This window comes from Oryx dammah, unplaced genomic scaffold (assembly GCF_014754425.2).
Source record: "Oryx dammah isolate SB20612 unplaced genomic scaffold, SCBI_Odam_1.1 HiC_scaffold_20, whole genome shotgun sequence".
NCBI lineage: Eukaryota > Metazoa > Chordata > Mammalia > Artiodactyla > Bovidae > Oryx > Oryx dammah.
The window spans coordinates 33,105,006-33,124,590 of record NW_024070204.1 but is presented as its reverse complement, the minus strand read 5'-3'; the positions used below and the strand labels follow the sequence as shown (position 1 = coordinate 33,124,590).

Below are 19,585 nucleotides of genomic sequence, written 5' to 3'. Positions count from 1 at the left end.
ATATTGCAACACTTAATCTAAAAAGAAATAGTGCCCAAATGTGAAAATAAGGAAGTCATAGAATGTTTCAATAGTTCCATTTCTTTCAAAGAAGTTAAATTGATTACTAGTAAGTTTTCCTACAAAGAAAATTTTATGTCCAGATAAAACTGGTAAATTCTATCATAAGTGCCAATCTTACACAAATTCTCTCAGAAAATTGAGGAGAAGTGAACCTTTCCCAACTTGTTTTACGAAGGTAGCTCGTCTGGAACCAAAAGCTGGCAAAGATATTACAGAAAAGAAATTTACAAATTAATATTCCTCAATTAAATGTTAATATATTGATGTTAACACATAATGATAAAGTAGGATGCATTGCAGGAAATCCAGGTAGGGTCAACAATCAAAGATCAATCAATATGATTCATCACACAAACAAAATAAAAAACATAAATAATCTGATCATCTCAATTGGCGTAGAAAAAGCACATGACAAAATTCAACATCGGTTTACAACTAAACGCTCAGTAGGCACTTCCTCAACCTGATAAGGGGTATTTACGGAAAGTCTATGGTTAAGAACACACTTGATGATGAACTAGTTAACAGTTTTCTCCTAAGGTAAGGACAAAGCAGGAATATCTATTTTTCCTACTTTTATTCAACAATATACTGGAAGTTCTAACCAGTGCATAAGGCAAGAGAAACAAATAAAATAATTAGTTTGGAAAGAAAGAAAATGAAATTTTCTTTATTTTCAGACATGTCTGTTCACATGGAAAACTGTAAAGATATTCCAACACAATTACAGGAACTAATATAGTGATTTCACTAAGGTCAGTTTATAAAGTCAATCTTATAGACTAGTGTCCAAAAATTGGAAAATTAATTTTAAAAATAACAGCTCCACTTATGATAGCAATAAAACACAAAATGCATAGAAATAAAATTAATAAAACATGTTTAAGGCCTTTCCAAAGGGAACTACAAAATATTCCTGAGAGCTATTAAAGGAAATCTAAACAGAGAGCCCTTGGACTGCAAGGAGATCCAACCAGTCCATTCTGAAGGAGATCAACCCTGGGATTTCTTTGGAAGGAATGATGCTAAAGCTGAAGCTCTAGTACTTTGGCCACCTCATGAGAAGAGTTGACTCATTGGAAAAGACTCTGATGCTGGGAGGGATTGGGGGCAGGAGGAGAAGGGGACGACAGAGGATGAGATGGCTGGATGGCATCACGGACTCGATGGACTTGAGTCTGAGTGAACTCCAGGAGATGGTGATGGACAGGGAGGCCTGGAGTGCTGCAATTCATGGGGTCGCAGAGTTGGACACGACTGAGCAGCTGAACTGAACTGAAACAGAGAGCTACATTCATGGATTAGCAAAGTGAGTGCTGAAAAGATGAAAAATTTCCCCAAATTGGTATATATGATTTTAATCAAAATCTCAGCAGGATTTTTAAAAAATTGGAGAGCTTATTCTAAAATTTACGTGGAAACATGAAGAGTTCAGAATTGCCAAATAACACTGAAAAAAAGTAGAACAAAGATGAAGGACTCGGAGACTTGACTTCGAACTTACTATAAGGCTATGACCATCAAGACAGCTTAGCACTGTCACAAGGACAGAAATATTGATCAATGGAAAATATAATGTTCTGAAATAGACTCATACATTGAATTCAGTGGAAACAAATCTCCTCAGTGAATAGTCCTGGAACAATTGAGCAAATATGTGGAAAATATGAACCTCAATTTCACAAAAATTAATTGGGTATGGAGTATAGTTCTAAATATAAAGACTAAAATTATGAACTGTTTAGAAGAAAACATGAGAAAATATCTTCCTAACTTTGAGGGTAGACATAAATATAGTCATAACACAAAAACACTAAGTATAAAAAAGAAAAATAAAATAAATTGGGCTGCATCAAATGAAAATCTTTTGCTTATTAAAATATGTCATTAATAAAATGACATGGGAATAGCAGATTCATTGATAACAATTCATTAATAAAATGAAATAGCAGAAAATAGTTGTAGTACATATATCTAACATCATAATTGTATGTAGAGCATATGAAGAATTCACACCCAAGGGACAAATAATTCAATGAAAAAAGACAAAAGTCTAACAGATATTTGCCAAAAGAATATATATATAAATGGCCAACAGTACATGAAAAAGTGGTCAACATTATTTGTCATTTGGAAAATGTAATAAAATCATGAGATACTATTTCAAAGTCAAATATTGGGAATGATGTGCAGTTCTCATACATCGAGAGCAGGAGAGTAGAATGATATAACTACTTTGGAAAACTTGTTGGGCAGTTTCTTATAAAGGTAAATACACACCCACCAGTGATACAGTAATTCCACTCCAAGGTTTTTACTTCAAAGAAGTGAAAATTTGTATTAAACTGATTTGTGAAAGAATCTTAATGACAACTTAAACAAGAATAATCTCAAAGTTGAGAAAACTCAAATGTCCATCAAAAAACAAAGCATTAAAAATTTGTGATAAATTTGTTGGAGTACAGCTGATTAATGATGTTGTGTTGGTTTCAGGTGTACAACGAAGTGATTTGGTTATACATATACGTGTATCTATGGCTTTCCAGTGGCTCAGCAGTAAAGAATCTGCCTGTCAATGTAAGAGACATGGGTTTGATCCCTGGGTCAGGATGATCCTCTGGGGGAAGTCATTGCAACCCACTCTAGTATTCTTGCCTGGGAAATCCCGTGGACAGAGGAGTCTGGCAGTCAGACAAGACTTAGCAACTAAACAACAACAACAAAAAGTACAACAACGTACATGTATCAAATTTTCAAATTCTTTCCCACTTAGGTTGTTACATAATATTGAACAGAGTTCCCTGTGCTATACAGTAGGTCTTTGTTGGTTATCCATTTAAAATATAGCAGTGTATATGTGTCAATCCCAAACTTCCTAACTATCCCTCTCCTCAACCCTTCCTCCCTGCTAACTATTTATAGAGAGATATTTGCTTAACTTATATATTTAGGTAAAGAAATAAAATCTCACAATCTAACTTTGATCAATAATTTGTAAAGATGGATGAGGACAAGAGTAAAAGTTCAAAAAAAAATCTATCGTATATTTGAACAGTGGAATTAATATTTAGCAATTGGAAAGATGAGCTATGAGATAAGCATAAACATGGATAAATCTCAAAAACATTTTGTTGTGTGAAAGAAGTCAGACAGAAAAGAGGGAGCCATGTATTATTTCATTTATAAGAACTATCAGAAACCAGCAAAACCAAAGGGTGATAGAATTCAAAACTGATTTCTCACAGAAGATGAGAGATTGGAAGGGGACATGAGGCATCCTTCTAGGGTGAAAGGAATTTTCTGCATCTCAACTGAGGTGATGGCAACATGTCATATATGTTTCTCAAAACTCATTTAGTATTTGTACATTTTACCATAGGTAAACTTTATCCCCCAAATGAACTGTGATCAAAAAAGAAAGTAAAATGATATTAACAAATGACATAAAAATTAAACAAGTAAAGCAGAGTATGTATTCTCACTGTAAAAGTAAACAATGCAGAGTAAAGGAAAATTACTCATTTCTTTCATTCAACCCCCAGTTTGATTCACATCTCTTGTGATAACCATGGTTACCAGTTTGCTTTCCCTACATGCCCTTTAAATCCAGCCATAGAGTCCTAAAAAGAAGTAAACTGGGTCAAATTGGAAGTGAGGATTGTGGAAGAAAATGGTTGGCTTCTGTGAAGAGAATTCTTCTCATTAATCAGATTTTTTTAGGAAAAAAAATATGGAGAGTATATTCTCCAAAGGTCATTTGCTACCCACAATGTAGAATGTGTGTTGGTTTTCTGGGGTCACATTGGATGTGTGTACACTTTTCTCTGCATGTGCATATATAAGCCCTTTCCAGGATCATTCCTGAGCTCCCTAGCAGATGTGTGTGGACTGTTCGATTACAGATCCGTAGCATGTAGGAATGTTCCAGTACTGTTGGACATTTGAGAAGAATCTAAAATGATATTCTCAATTCATTCTTGATTTTCAAGATGTGAATAGTGAGCAACAACAATAAAGCATCACCATCTGGCTGTCTTACAAGGCTGCTGTTGCTGCTGCTGCTAAGTCGCTTCAGTCGTGTCCGACTCTGTGCGACCCCATAGACGGCAGCCCACCAGGCTCCGTCGTCCCTGGGATTCTCCAAGCAAGAATACTGGAGTGGGTTGCCATTTCTTTCTCCAATGCATGAAAGTGAAAAGTGAAAGTGAAGTCGTTCAGTCGTGTCTGACTCTTAGCGACCCCTCAAGGATGGGCATCCTTTAAGGGCCCTGAGTGCTAGGACCTGCTCTTTGTGGAGGGGAAGCCATGACAGGGGACTAAGAGACAACTGTGGTCTAGAACAGACAGCCTCACTTCATGCCACTGACCCTGGCTTCAGGTGACCAAAGGAAACTCAGTGTCTCCCATGAGTGGCTCAACTCGAGTCAATCCAATTCATTTCCATTCACTTAATTAAATTAAAACAACTTACTTGGTGCTAAGAGTGTATTGCTAGGATTAGGAATGTTCTAGGACTACACAGAAGAACTGTACAAAAAAGATCTTCATGACCCAGATAATCACGATGGTGTGATCACTCACCTAGAGCCAGACATCCTGGAATGTGAAGTCAAGTGGGCCTTAGAAAGCATCACTATGAACAAAGCTAGTGGAGGTGATGGAATTCCAGTTGAGCTATTTCAAATCCTGAAAGATGATGCTGTGAAAATGCTGCACTCAATATGCCAGCAAATTTGGAAAACTCAGCAGTGGCCACAGGACTGGAAAAGGTCAATTTTCATTCCAATCCCAAAGAAAGGCAATGCCAAAGAATGCTCAAACTACCACACAATTGCACTCATCTCACACACTAGTTAAATAATGCTCAAAATTCTCCAAGCCAGGCTTTAGCAATAAGTGAACCATGAACTTCCTGATGTTCAAGCTGGTTTTAGAAAAGGCAGAGGAACCAGAGATCAAATTGCCAACATCCAGTGGATCATGGAAAAAGCAAGAGAGTTCCAGAAAAACATCTATTTCTGCTTTATTGACTATGCCAAAGCTTTTGACTGTGGGGATCACAATCAACTGTGAAAAATTCTGAAAGAGATGGGAATACCAGACCACCTGACCTGCCTCTTGAGAAACCTATATGCAGGTCAGGAAGCAACAGTTAGAACTGGACATGGAACAACAGACTGGTTCCAAATAGGAAAAGGAGTCATCAGGCTGTATATTGTCACCCTGCTTATTTAACTTCTATGCAGAGTACATCATGAGAAATGCTGGGCTGGAAGAAGCACAAGCTGGAATCAAGATTGCCAGGAGAAATATCAGTAACCTCAGATATGCAGATGACACCACCCTTATGGCAGAAAGTGAAGAGGAACTAAACAGCTTCTTGATGAAAGTGAAAGAAGAGAGTGAAAAAGTTGGCTTAAAGCTCAACATTCAGAAAACGAAGATCATGGCATCTGGTCCCATCACTTCATGGGAAATAGATGGAGAAACAGTGGAAACAGTGTCAGACTTTATTTTTTGGGGCTCCAAAATCACTGCAGATGGTGACTGCAGCCATGAAATTAAAAGATGCTTACTCCCTGGAAGAAAAGTTATGACCAACCTAGATAGCATACTGAAAAGCAGAGACATTACTTTGGCAAGAAAGGTCTGTCTAGTCAAGGCTATGGTTTTTCCTGTGGTCATGTATGGATGTGAGAGTTGGACTGTGAAGAAATCTGAGCACTGAAGAATTGATGCTTTTGAACTGTGGTGTTGGAGAAGACTCTTGAGAGTCCCTTGGACTGCAAGGAGATCCAACCCATCCATTCTGAAGGAGATCAGCCCTGGGATTTCTTTGGAAGGAATGATGCTGAAGCTGAAGCTCCAGTACTTTGTCCACCTCATGCGAAGAGTTGACTCATTGGAAAAGACACTGATGGTGGGAGGGATTGGGGGCAGAAGGAGAAGGGGACGACAGAGGATGAGATGGCTGGATGGCATCACTCAGTCGATGGACGCAAGTCTGAGAGAACTCCTGGAGTTGGTGATGGACAGGGAGGCCTGGCATGCTGCAGTTCATGGGGTTGCAGAGTCAGACATGACTGAGCGACTGAAATGAACTGAACTGAACTGAACTGAGGACTACACTCCCCAACAAAATGGCCACAACCCCAAGTGTGGATATTGAATCTTTGAAATATGGCTTGTCTAAATTGAGATGTGCTCCAAATGTGAAATAACAGATTTTGCAGATGTAGATATTCAAAATACCTCATGAATATTTATATTCCTACTGTTCATATTTTTTGTTCATGTAGGTTGAAATGATAATATTTTGGCAATATTACATTAAATAAGATGTTATTAAAATTAGTTTTCACCCACCCCACTCCAGTACTCTTGCCTGGAAAACCCCATGGATGGAGGAGCCTGGAAGGCTGCAGTCCATGGGGTCGTGAAGAGTTGGACACAACTGAGCGACTTCACTTTGACCTTTCACTTTCACGCATTGGAGAAGGAAATGGCAACCCACTCCAGTGTTCTTGCCTGGAGAATCCCAGGGACGGGGGAGCCTGGTGGGCTGCCATCTATGGGGTCACACAGAGTCGGACACGACTGAAGTGACTTAGCAGCAGCAGTAGACAATTTAAATTACATATATCACTCCCACATTTGTGGGTCATATTATATTTCTGTTGGATAGTGTGGTTTTAGGATATTTTGGTGGGGAGAAAAGATCACTACAGGTACTCAAGTAGACCCATAGGCTAGCAAAATTGGCCCCGTGGAGGACATCAACCCTAAGCTACTTACACAAATTCCTTTTTTTTCTGAAAATAGAGACTGCTGGGGACCACAGGATTCTTCACCTTAATGACACTTTCCTTAATCTCCTACAAATTTGTGTAGTTTAGTGTGATAGACACATTTCTCTTGTTGGTGCAAACAGGAAATACTAAAAACAAACCACAGAGGTTATTCCTCGTCTGATCCTAAAAGACAGAATCTTCTCAAAAGTTAGTATGGTTTAGAAAGGACTAGATTAACAGCACTTGACAGATATTGCTAGTTAAGTCAGGAATATGAGGTAGCCTGGGTTGGATGTAGCCTGTGATGTTGGAGGTAATTGATGAAAAAAAATAAAAGAGATATTTGAAGTGGTATCTGTAGGTGGCACATGGGAGTGACTGTGGTGCCTCCACGAATGTGGAAATAAAAGAAATACAATAACCTTCTGAGAGCTGCCTGTGAAAATTATGCAAACAGCTAAAAAGCAGGGGCCCAAATTTACATGTCTATGGTGTCCACGTGGGTATTAAAAATGAAAACAGTGGGCTAACTGCAGGACTGAGATTTAATTCCCCATCTATAGAAGCCATCAGAATTCTGTTCAGTTAATTTTTTTCTGTCTGGGACCAGTATTACCAGATCTGATTTTCAAAAAGAGATATCTAGATTTTAAAAGGCTAGCAACTAAATTAAAAAAAGAAAATTAACCACTTTGAGATCTGAATCAAATAACTCTGGTTTTATCAATAAAATCAACAAACAGATTTCCTTTGTTTTGCTTCTATATTTACTGAACCTTTGGATCACATATTTAAATGAAAATCCCATGACACAAAATTAAATATCATTTTACAGGCACCAACCATAAGCCAAACACTAATCCTCCTACCCCAGTGTGAGCGGTTGTTATGATCAGACTTTAAATGTGATTCTCGGGTCACAGAGCTAGTTATTGGGTTTATTGGTTATATTGATTATTGGGATAACAACCTCCCTGCCTGTTTCTGGAGCTTCAGCTTTGTCACTGCCAGTACCTGGGAGCTGGTCAGGGTGCTGGTGAACAGAAAATTTCTAGGTCCCCCAGTGAGAGTGCATTTATACTGATGTATGATCTACTGCCCTCTCTGCCATCTCCCCTCAAAGACTTGAGCGTGGGATGAATATTTGGGTCACTATAAGAGTTGCATTTATCCATGTGAAGTTGTCACTTGGCATGCTGGTCATTCGCCTCTGTGATTTTGGCTAATCCAAGTCCATCCCCGAAAGATGGATCCACATATCGAACACTAAATTATTGGTTTCTAAGTCTGGGAGTCTGCCGGCCAGATCAGGCAGGTAGTAAGTGCTTGTTGGAAAATGACCCTGGTGAGCCCCCTGGGAAACATCTGGTTTCCATCAAAAATCCCACCTGTGTAAAGACTTCAGCAGAACTCAGTTTTCAGTGATTTCCAATTTCTTTCTTTATAAATTTATATTCACAGAAAAAAAAGAAAAGCTCGCATAAAGCAATTTTGGGGGGAAGAAGTCCAAACTTTGCAGCAAATTCAACACTATTTAAGGGACTTTAACTTGAGCTACAGCCCCCCAGGTGCCCCAGGTGGCCCTAAGTGGTAAAAACAAAACAAAACAAAACCCTGCCAATGCAGGAGATATAAGAGATGCAGTTTCGATCCCTGCGTCAAGAAGATCGCCTGGAGGAGGGCATGGCAACCCACTCCAGTATTCTTGTCTGGAGAATCCCAGGAAAAGCCCGGAGGGCTATAGTCCATAGAATCACAAAGAGTCAGGCATGACTGAAATGACTTAACACACACTTAACTTGAGCTACACGGCTGCTCAGAATCCAGGAGTTGCATGAATCTTCCCCTCAAGGTGTGGCTAACTTTGCAAAAATGACTGCCTTCCAGAAGCATCTTAGCCTTCTGAGGGCTTCATACTTACTTTTTAACATGGAAAACATGTCTTAAAACAATCCTTTTCCAATGAAAATATCTGAATCCAACCTAGCAACCCAAACGGAGGCTACGGACAGGTTAAAATATAACAGGAGAAATCAAGAGACTCGTGAAAGGAAGCGAGGAAGTTTGTTCAAGTGGCCAAGGAAGTGGTCAGATACTGTTATGAGTGAAAGTGGACAGAAGGTCAACCTCCACCTCCCCAAATAAAACCACTGCTGTTTACCACCCAGCTGGCTGGAGGGGCAAAGCAGACTTCTGTGTCAGAGGGGGTTTTGCCTACAAAAATGATGTGCATCTTTTGAATGAGTAGTTGAGCAGCTTTAGTGTAGTGTACTTGTTGCACAGACCCTGGACATTGTAGGTTCCTTTTCTCTAGATGTATGTTATTCCTGGAAAGCATGTGATAGAAGTGAACTGACAGAGGCAGACTGAGAACACACTGTGGCATTCAAGTTCAAGGTCATATTTATCCAAAGACCTTAGCAGGAGATACTGCATGCACAGAGGCAGGGAATTAACATAAGACATGGGGTCCAGGACTTGTCAAGACCATGTATTGTGGGAGATTGGCTGTCTATGGAATATAAGAAGCCCTCTTTTACTACTGGTAGATTTTGACTCATTTTCCTTACTACACAACTAACTAAAATTAGGTCATCTGATATGAATTTGGAAATAGCCACAAGTCAGAATTTCATGACAGAGTATTTTTTTTCAAGTCATCAGAGATAGTAACTCTTGGCAACAAGAGATGTTTTGTGGAAGAGGGAGAAGATAAGTTCTCTGAGCTCTTTACTAAACTTTCAAACCCAGTAAGAGACTTTCTCTTTCTTTTTACCTTTCTTAGTGGCTCCATGAAACCCAGAGTCAATTTCTTCCTGTGGATTTTTAGAAAACTGGTATCGGTAACTGGCTGGGTGGCAATTGGGTCTAGATTCACAGAGTTTTGACTTAATGTCTCTTTTTCATTACTTATTACATACTGGATGTGTCATCTAATTAAATAATTGAAGTATTACATTATTTAACCATCACATCTCCCTATGAGGTGGTATTTAACAGTTGAAGAAACAAAGGTATAGATAAGTTACACAACTTACTCTAGGTTAAAAAGCTAGCTAAGTGCTCATGTTAGGATCAGAAACCAGGCACCCGCCCAGGAGTATGGCTTGAAGACACTGGGTTGTTCCATGTTGGGCAAAGAGTCTTTAGGGGAGGAATGAACCAGGACAATCTGAATTTAAATTCTGACATGAAGTCAGGAGGGATGTGGGACTGCCCACATCCACACCATCATTTGGTTGTAGCAGCGAAGACCTGATAGATGAGCTCCTGAGTGTTTCTTTGCTTGAATCTCTTGGTGAAAGACAAGGAGTTTGAGGAAATTTTTGGAATTTACTCAATTTTAATATTTGATAATTAGCCCCCACACTCTCCTTTGAAGCTGTTGCTGTGTAGTATACAAAAGAGAGACGGGGGATTTCTAAGCACCCTTTGAAGGCACCATTCCTCACCATATTTCAAGTTCCAGATTGGTGCTGTTGATGTCCGAGTCATCAAACGTGCAGGTCAGCAAGTGCTGGAGTCCATCCACTTCCAGCTGACTGTAGCATGAGAATGAGTAGTCATCCAGTTCTGTGTCATCAAAATCTCCTGGCAAGGAACAAACCTACAGATGTTAATGAAGCCAATAAGTGCCTCCTTGTGCAATCTGGACTGATGTTGCTGGAATGGTAGCCTTTCATGGCAGACATGAAGGAGTGTTGATTGTTTGTCTAAAGAAGGAAAGCCCAAGGGCAAAGACAAGAAATAGGGCTTTGAAAAAAACAAAAATAAAAACAAACAAAATGACAAAACTCAGACAAAGCTTAATGAGCACAGATTATTTTTAATAGAAGAAAGTCATCACAATTAATAAATAGTCTCCAAAGATTTATAAATATCTTGATATTGGGCAAAGTGCATTGGAGATCTAGAATGAGACACTAAACGCATCCTTTCTTTTATATAATGAGTATTTCTTTTGTTAGTCTATACATTTAAATGAGATACTCTATTATTTATGTGCCACCTAGTCTAACCTTGTACTTTATTATTAATTTTCCTTTATTGCCTCCCAAGAATATTTTTTGAATGAATGATAGAAGATGATAGCTATTGTGCAGTTAGAAGTTCACTTCTTAAAACAGGAACTTTCCCTTACCTAAACAGGTATCCCACCTAAAAGTCCCATTGATTTTTCCCACTGTGTGAATATTTAAGGCCACTTGTCTTAAGCCTCTAACTGAGGCAAACAGGATCAGAAAAAATTACATCACAAGACTCAGACCTGGTGGAGCTTCCCATGAATCTCAAAGATACTACTTCTGTGCTAGTATATCTTCCTTTTAAAGATATTGTGTTTTATGAATATGAGAAAAATTCTAGAAGCATGTGGGAAACCAGAATTTTTATGCCATTGCTTTTGGAAAGTACTGTCTTTTAGAGATAGTATTTGATTTCTTAAGATAGATTGAGGCCCCTAAGATTAAATATATATTTTGTGTGTATAAGTAATAGTATTTAATAAAGAAAAATATGTCATCAAAGATACTCCATCTGGGATCTGAGAAAATCCAGAGTAACCAAAGCCATTCTCAGAGAGATTGAGTGTGAGTTATGACTGCTTCAAGGTCCATTGATACTGGAATTACTTTGGCCACTGGTACTAGAAAATTGAAGCTCTAGGGGTTGGGGAGATCCCTCGGAGAAGGGCATGGCAACCCACTCCAGTATTCTTGCTTGGAGAATCCCCATGGACAGAGGAGCCTGGCAGGCTACAGTCCATGGGGTCGCAAAAAGTCAGACACGACTGAGCGACTAAGCACAGCACAACACAGCACAGGCTTTAAATAGGATAGAGAATATACTGAAAATTAAACCCCAACTGAGTATCCTGAAGGCCATGGGATTACAGACAGAACCCTCTTTACTTCAACAATCCAGTAGTTCTTTGGGAGAATTAGTAAAGCTGGTTGTGAGTGGACCAACCGGTTGAGATAAAGGTCAGTTCAGTCAAAGCAACAAATCTTGAAGAGCCACATGTAGGTAAGAGCTGCAGGCACTGTTCTTTCTGACTATACCTAGGATCCCTCGAGCTCACAATTCTGCCACCAGCAGATTCCTGATGCTGGGAAAGATTGAAGGCAGGAAGAGAAGGGGACGACAGAGGATGAGATGGTTGATGGTATCACCAACTTAAAGGACATGAGTTTGAGCAAGCTCCGGGAGTTGGTGATGGACAGGGGAGTCTAGTGTGCTGCACACCATGGGGTCGCAAAGAGTTGGACATGACTGAGTGACTGAACTGAACTGTATTTCAGCTGGATATGGCCCTCTTTTTAATGGCAGTTTTAAATAATGAGGGGCAGCCCACTATTTGGGGCTCCCATGTCAAAATATTCACTCCTAATCTTACCAAGTGAGATCCAGTCCCCTAATTGCTGGCACCTTTCTTGATGGAATGGTTCTAGGTGGCTTTAGCCTGCCCTTATATGGCAGTACTCATGCACTCTAAATATTTTCTCTTCCTTAGAATGTCTACCAATCTGGTACAACAGAACCTACATTACTCTTTGGATTCAGACATTTGTGGGTCAACTTTGTCTCCAAAACTCTTTAACATACAACCTAAACCAGAGAGGGCAGACTTTAGTAGATTCTGGGTATCAACAGAACAAAGCACTCCTACTACCCTTAGCCATCCAATCTGGAAAAGCAAATTTGCTGTGTATTCTTATACCTTCTATAAAGCAGTGACCACTTACAATAGTCAAGACATGGAAGCAACCTAAAGGTCCATTGACAGTTGAATTGATAAAGAACATGTAGTGTGTGTGTGTGTGTGTGTGTGTGTGTGTGTGTGTGTGTGTGTGTATATAATGGAATATTACTCAACCATGAGAAAGAATGAAATAATACCATTTGCAGCAACATGGATGGACGTAGAGACTATCATACTAAGATAAGTAAGTCAGAAAGAGAAAAATAAATATCATATGATATTGCTTATATGTAGAATCTAAAAAAATGATACAAATGAAATTATTTACAAAATAAAAATAGATTCAGAGACATAGAAAACAAACATCTAATTTACCAAAGGGAACAGTGGAAGGTGGTGGTGGGGAGGCAGATAAATTAGGAGTTTGGGATTAACATATACATACTACTATATATAACATAGATAAATAATAAAACCCTACTGTAAAGCACAGGGAACTATACTCAATATCTTGTAATAATATATAATGGAAAAGAATCTGAAAAAGACATATACATATGTGTGTATCTCTCTCTATATATGTATAACTGAATCACTTTGCTATATAATTGAAACTAACACAACATTGTAAATTAATGATACTTCCATGAAAGAGAAAAAAGTAGTGGTCATACAGTTAAAATGGCTGTGTTTTGAGAAATAGCTCATTGGTTGTTTAGCAGGTTCTGAGCTCATTGATTCTGAGCCAAAGTTGCTTTGAAAACAAGAAAAGTTCCCTTAATAACCTGCAAAATTGCATGGCAATTTACAAAGAGAATGTCATATCTGTCCTCAGCTTAGTTAAGAGTCATATACAGAGTGGTTAAGACCTCCAGCAGCAGAGGTGGACAGGTGTGGATTTAAATCCTGGCTGTTCCACTGTGTAGCTGTGATCCTTCATCAGGTCCTCTGTAAGCTTCAGGGTTCTGATATTTAAATTCGTGTTACTAAGAGGAATCATTGAATACAAAGATCTGGCTTAGAACACAGAAAGCACTAAATAAGGGCTAGCTAAGACTATTATCATATTCTTTGAGAAATAAAGAAAAGGTAAAAAAAAGGAATTCTAATTTGAAGGATATACATAAAGTCTTTGGGGGCTCCTTTGAAAAAGAGTGTTTTGTCAAAGGTATTATTATGACTACAGCTTTGAAATTACATAGAGCTTATGAACAGTGAGTTTTTTTAAAAAATACTCACTATAAAATTAGAATTTTTGAAATATGTATTATAGACAAGACAACGTGGTTTAGAACTTTTCCTACTGGAAGGGCTTAGTTGATTAAAAGTATAAATGATTTGGATTTTTAAAAAGTATCTTCTTCTCTTGATAACTGTTAAGCTTATCAGAGAACTAACTTATCTTTAACAAAGAGCAGTTGATTATTTTGAATTCCTGACACCTCAAACCGAGAAGTATTTTGATGTAATCATGTGGATGGGTGGTTACAGATTTCTTAAAAAATACCCTGAAATTTAAAAAGTTGAAGTGAAAACTCAGCTTTCAATGAGAATCATTAATCTGTTTTTAAAATAAAATGACCATTGAGGGGGGTGGGGAAGCAGAAGGGATATATTATATTCCAAAGGGTAAGATTTATGTGTTACCTGCCAAGCATCTTTCTGTACAGACACAAGAAAACATTTACCATGAAATAATTATCATCCCCCACAAAGTGATTCATTCATAGTCACACTGTGAAAAATGTCAACCCTCTGACAATTCCATTAATGAAAATATGCTAGGGATTTCCTTCCTTAGTGATTACATGATTTAAGCTAACTAAGCTGAGTCATTAGGCTGATGTGCTTGATAGCTTCACTACACAAATACTTTTAAAATCTTAAAGTGAAAGCATTTAATTTTCAGGAACAATTTGGTGGTCCTAGTTTCCAGGTGGCTCCTCTGGGCCACTTCATCTTTGCATAAGTTCAGTTGTAATTACAATAGATTTACAAAGTAGACACCATCTGCCTCTAGGTACTAAGTATTTAAGGATTCTAAAGAGACTTATTATATGATGATAAATTTGTTGGCCTGGATACAGTTAAATATATTTCAAAAAGAACTCATTCAGATCTTACCCCTATTCAGTTATTCACTAAGAACACCACATGATCACACCAAAACTAAAGTATTTTGAAGAAATTTTCAAATATTTGTTAAATGTCTACTATGTTCTAGATACTGGAATAGGTGCTGAGAAAACGCAAAGGTAAGTGCAGACAAAGTGGTTGTTTCTAGATATTATTTTATATTGAAAGTGATATTTTTAGAGCCTCCTAAAAAGCTAAAGCAAAACAAAATGAGCTTCTTTTCTTGGCAAGGTAAAGTTACCTTGAAGGTTATCTAACAAGCATAACCTTTGTGTCTCTATGGGTGTTCTTTTTGTAAGATCAGAAGCATCAACAAATATTTAAGATTCACACTGGGAAAGTCAAATGCATCCCTTGACAATTCTAAGGCTTTACAGATCATTTGCAGTGTTGGCCCCAGGCCCCCTGTCCTGGTGGTTAGAACAGGCAAAATGGTGGTAAGCCCTCAAACTCTCTTAAATTTAACCCAATGCCCCACTTCAGTCTATTAGGGATCTGAGCAACTGAAATAGATGCTAGGAATCATCTGAAATCCTGAAGAAAAATCAGAAATGACTCACCATTCTCTGCATAGCCACTTTCTCCAGAAACGGCTTGAAGTAAATAGAAAAGCATACCCAAAGCAGTACTTAGAAGTGTCATTCTGAGAGAGAAATAGAGGAGACAGCCAGTGCGTGAGCCTATGCGTAGGAATGAATGAGAGAGAGAGAGCGAGCAACTTAAATCTATAGCTTTAGGACTTTATACTTGTTTAACCACAGGAGGGAAGTAGGGGGGAAGTCTAAACAGAAGAAAAGAAGGCAAGTGCCAGAAACAGGAAGTGTGAGTAAAAGTATTGCTGTTGTAAGCAGAAGAAGAGGAAAGGAAGGGATGGAGCCTTTCAGAGGCTAGTACCTCTTTGGCAGCCCTGGCTGCCCCCAAATGTACTGGCCTTATTTCAGATGGAGGTGGTGGATTCAAATCTAGGCTTGAACTATCCTGGATCCACTTTAAAATATTCATGAGACAAAAATCTAAACAAAGTTTATCAATTGCTTTTCTGAGTGAGTGTTGCTGTAAAGGAAGATTGTGCACTTAATGAAGTCATTTACTGCAGGTATATTTTAAATTGTCCTGCCTCCCATCTCTGAACATACATGATAGAGTTCCACAAGCTTTTCTGTTGTGTTTTTTTTGTGTGTATCCCTAGTGGTTACTTATGCCTCATCCATTCTAGTAGCCACCTGAGAATTATTTGTTTAATGTAGAAGTTGGCAAGCTATGGCCCAGGAGCCAAATTTGGCCCACTACTTGTTCTTGTAATGGGCTTCCCTGGTGGCTCAGATGGTAAAGAATCAGCCTGCTATGCAAGAGACCTGGGTCTGATCCCCGAGTTGGAAAGATCCCCCGGAGAAGGGAATGGCAAGCCACTCCAGTATTTTTGCCTGAAGAATTCCATGGACAGAGGAGCCTGGTGGGCTACAGTCCATGGGATCACAAAGAGCTGGATACGACTGAGCTACTAACACATACACTTGGTCTTGTAAGTAAAGTTGTGTTGATACATGGTTGCTTTGTGATTCTATCACCAACTGTACATCACACAAAGTGTAAAATCTTCACTAACTGGCTCTTTACATAAAAAATCTGCCGACCCTTTGTTTAATGGATTAAAGAGTTTTCTCTGTGTATTTAAAATAGGATTCTAGTTGTGAAAATCTGATGGCCACACAGCTTTTCAAGAATGTAAGATACACGCGTGCCACACTGGTACCGACGTATACAGGACAGAATTCTGAGACAATGAGAGAGGTCATTCAGACTCTCCTTAAACTAGTTTGTCCATAAAAATTGTCCTCAAAACAGCCTCATGGTTAAAACCATGATATTTGTTAAGCCTGGCTGCGTGCATGCTAAGTCGCTTCAGTATCCAACTCTAGCCTGCCAGGCTCCTCTGTCCATGGACTTCTCCAGGCAAGAATACTAGAGAGGGTTACCATGCCCTGCTCCAGGGGACCTTCCTGACCCAGGGATCAAACCCACAACTCCTATGTTGCAGGAAGATTCTTTACCGCTGAGTCACGAGGGAAGCCCAAGCCTGGATGACTTCTTAGTAATTGTTGGATGCTCTTCCACATCATTTATGTTCAAAGTCATAAGTAGATAACAGTTCTGTCATCAACACACTTTTGCTCACGTCTGACTTGTCATGGATAATCTAACCTGGATTCTGGCCATGGAACACCACTGTCTTGATTCACCTTTTTTTTTTTTTTTTTTTTGAAGAAAAATCCACAAGACTGTGAATATAGGGTGACAATTCCAGAGATGCTGAATGGACAGTGACTTATAAACTTCTGTTCAATTCACTGTTATTGAGTAGCATTGGTCCTATGGACCTGTAAGAATGCTATGGGAAAGTGGGAAAGTGCACTCAGTCGTATCGGAATCTTTGAGACACCATGGACTGTAACCCGCCAGGCTCCTCTGTCAATGGGACTTTCTAGGCAAGAATACTGGAGTGGCCATTTCCTCCTCCAGGGACTCTTCTCAACCCAGAAATTGAACCCAGGCCTCCTACATTGCAGGCAGATTCTTTACTTTCTGAGCCACCCAGGAAGCCCCAAGAATGGCTATAGTAACCAAGATGAATAACATCCTTTGCCCCAGTGTAAAGCAGGCTTAGAAAGTCACATGAGTTAGCTTGTCTTATTGTTACATGGGCTTCTCTGGTGGTTCAGTTGGTGGTTCAACCCACTCTAGTATTCTTGCCTGGAGAATCCCCATGGACAGAGGAGCCTGGTGGGCTGCAGTCCATGGGGTCGCAAAGAGTCGGACAAGACTGAGCGACTCAGCACATTGTTACAGGTACTGTGACAAACTCATAAGAGGTGAAAGGAAGAGGTGGGGCATTTGTGCTAGTCCCTGGAAGCCCCTCTTCAGAGTTGAGGCAGGTCCAGTGTCAGACATGGGGTGCCCTGTTCATAACATCATACAATGGATTACAAACTCAAGGAACATTTCAAAGCAAGAAGCCAACTGAATGGGACACAATCTACCTCCTCCATCTGCTAAGGCCTTCTTTTGGCATTTTCCACACATCTTCCATGAAGAGTGACATAAATAAACGGTGACAATTTTGTGCATCAAATGATAATTTGTGTTCTCACTTCTGATTTTTCTTTGAATGCTCAGTTAGACAATCATAAGCCTAATTGCATGTTGGGCTGAACATCCTTTCAAGAAAGCTGCAATTATAAATTTCCATGAACTAAGTGTTCAAAGAGAAATCACAAATTATAGCCATCCAGCAACACAGACCTCGTGAACTGCTCACAGGCTGTCACTCCATGGGTGAGTAATTGGGTCATGTCTCTTTAAATTCTCTTGTTTATCATTCAAGTGGACTATCATTTTGATTGTATCTCTTTCCTTTAGTTGTGAAGATGTAAAAGAACAAAGTCAAGACACAATATTTTGGTACAGCATGTGCTAGTTGGCTCAGGGGATTTCCACGGGTATACTTACTCTCTTCGGGTGGGGCAGGAGATGCTGAAGGACCTCAGAGAAAAACCTATATTAAATGTGGGGAGCTCAAAGATGAGAAGCTTCACTTATCACTCTAGAGATTCTGGGGGAGCAGTGGTGCCTTCTCTACTTTCTTTACCCAGATCTCGCTGCTCCTTTGGAAACTTAGAAAAGCTAAGTTTCTAAGAAACTTAGAAAACCCCTTGCTCCACCTACCACCTAAACAGAGACATTTACTCTATTTCTTGTCATTATTGGCTATGGGAGAAGTAGAGAGATGAGAACAGCAAAAGTGGAAAGATGCTCAGGGCACCGGAGCCTCTGACCATGGAATCAGGATCTGAGCAAGCAGTCTTTTGATGGGGCAGCTTGACTGGAGCTGACATTTTCTTCTCGTCTCTCATCATTTCTTCTCATTGCGTCCTTTCTCTTCCTTCTTATGTTGTCTTCCTCTAGCTTCTTGAGTCCCCTATGATGTGGTGAATCATAGCAAAGGTGTTTTATTTTTTTCTCAAATACAAGCAGAATAGAGTGACTTTGTAAGACTCCCAGGATCAGTTGATCCTGTCTCTCCTTTCTTCCTTTTTTTGTGATCGTTCAGACCATTTGTAAAACTGACAAAGCACATGGAAAAGATTTTCTTAAATTTTCACATTGTAGTAAGTTACATGCCCTTTGTGTGTAACTGGTTAGAGTCCTAAAGAGCTCAGAGAACTGACCTTCAACAAGATTTGAAATTTTTATTCCTGTTGGAGGGATGTGCACTCTTGGATTGTTGGTTGTTTTTCACTTGGTACAAGTTCCTTTAGGAAATCCCATGTTTTCTCTTTTTCCTTGATTAATAAGGATAAAGATGCTCCTGGGAAAATTCAGGCTGAGATCTTAACTTCTTGTTAATCTTCACTATCTCAACTCTTCTTTTATGAACAGAAAATTTATTTCCATCCTTGACAGAAGTTATAGAGTTAGTGGGACAGACATCAATGTATTGCTTCTTTAAATACCCTTGGGAAACAACTGTTTCAGACCAAAAGTATTTCTCTGAGTCAGTTTTTAAATGAAGCCTATAAAACAGCCCCTTAAACACTTAGTAATTTGTCCCAAATGAGAAAAATGTAAAATTCATTCATCTTGAGATTGAATATTAAAGGACAATAAAGTGAACTAACAGCAACAATAGTAATAATAGATAGCATGTTGCTATAGAGATATACTGGCTATAATCTGTTGTTGAAAAAATACTCAAAAAGTCCCAAAAGACATTCTCTGAGATCTGTATTAACCTCCCCCTCTCACTGTCACTTACCTTCTTTGATTAAAGATTAGATTTTATCCGTAAAGTGGAAAGCAACCATGGGCCCTGCCTTCTGCCAGAGAAGAGACATCC

General features: G+C 39.1%; 1 protein-coding gene across 1 annotated transcript in view; it reads right to left on the bottom strand.

Annotated features, from left to right (window-relative positions):
* The window catches only part of IL7R (interleukin 7 receptor), a 34,370-nt gene extending 18,960 nt beyond the window's left edge, over positions 1-15,410 (bottom strand). Inside the window, exons 1-2 of the mRNA XM_040262319.1 lie at positions 15,252-15,410; positions 10,307-10,445 (exon numbers count right to left, since the gene is read on the bottom strand). Coding sequence (XP_040118253.1) covers positions 10,307-10,445; positions 15,252-15,333 — 221 coding nt within the window. The 5' untranslated portion in view covers positions 15,334-15,410. The remainder of the gene's footprint in view (positions 1-10,306; positions 10,446-15,251) is intronic.
* Positions 15,411-19,585: the final 4,175 nt, after the last annotated feature.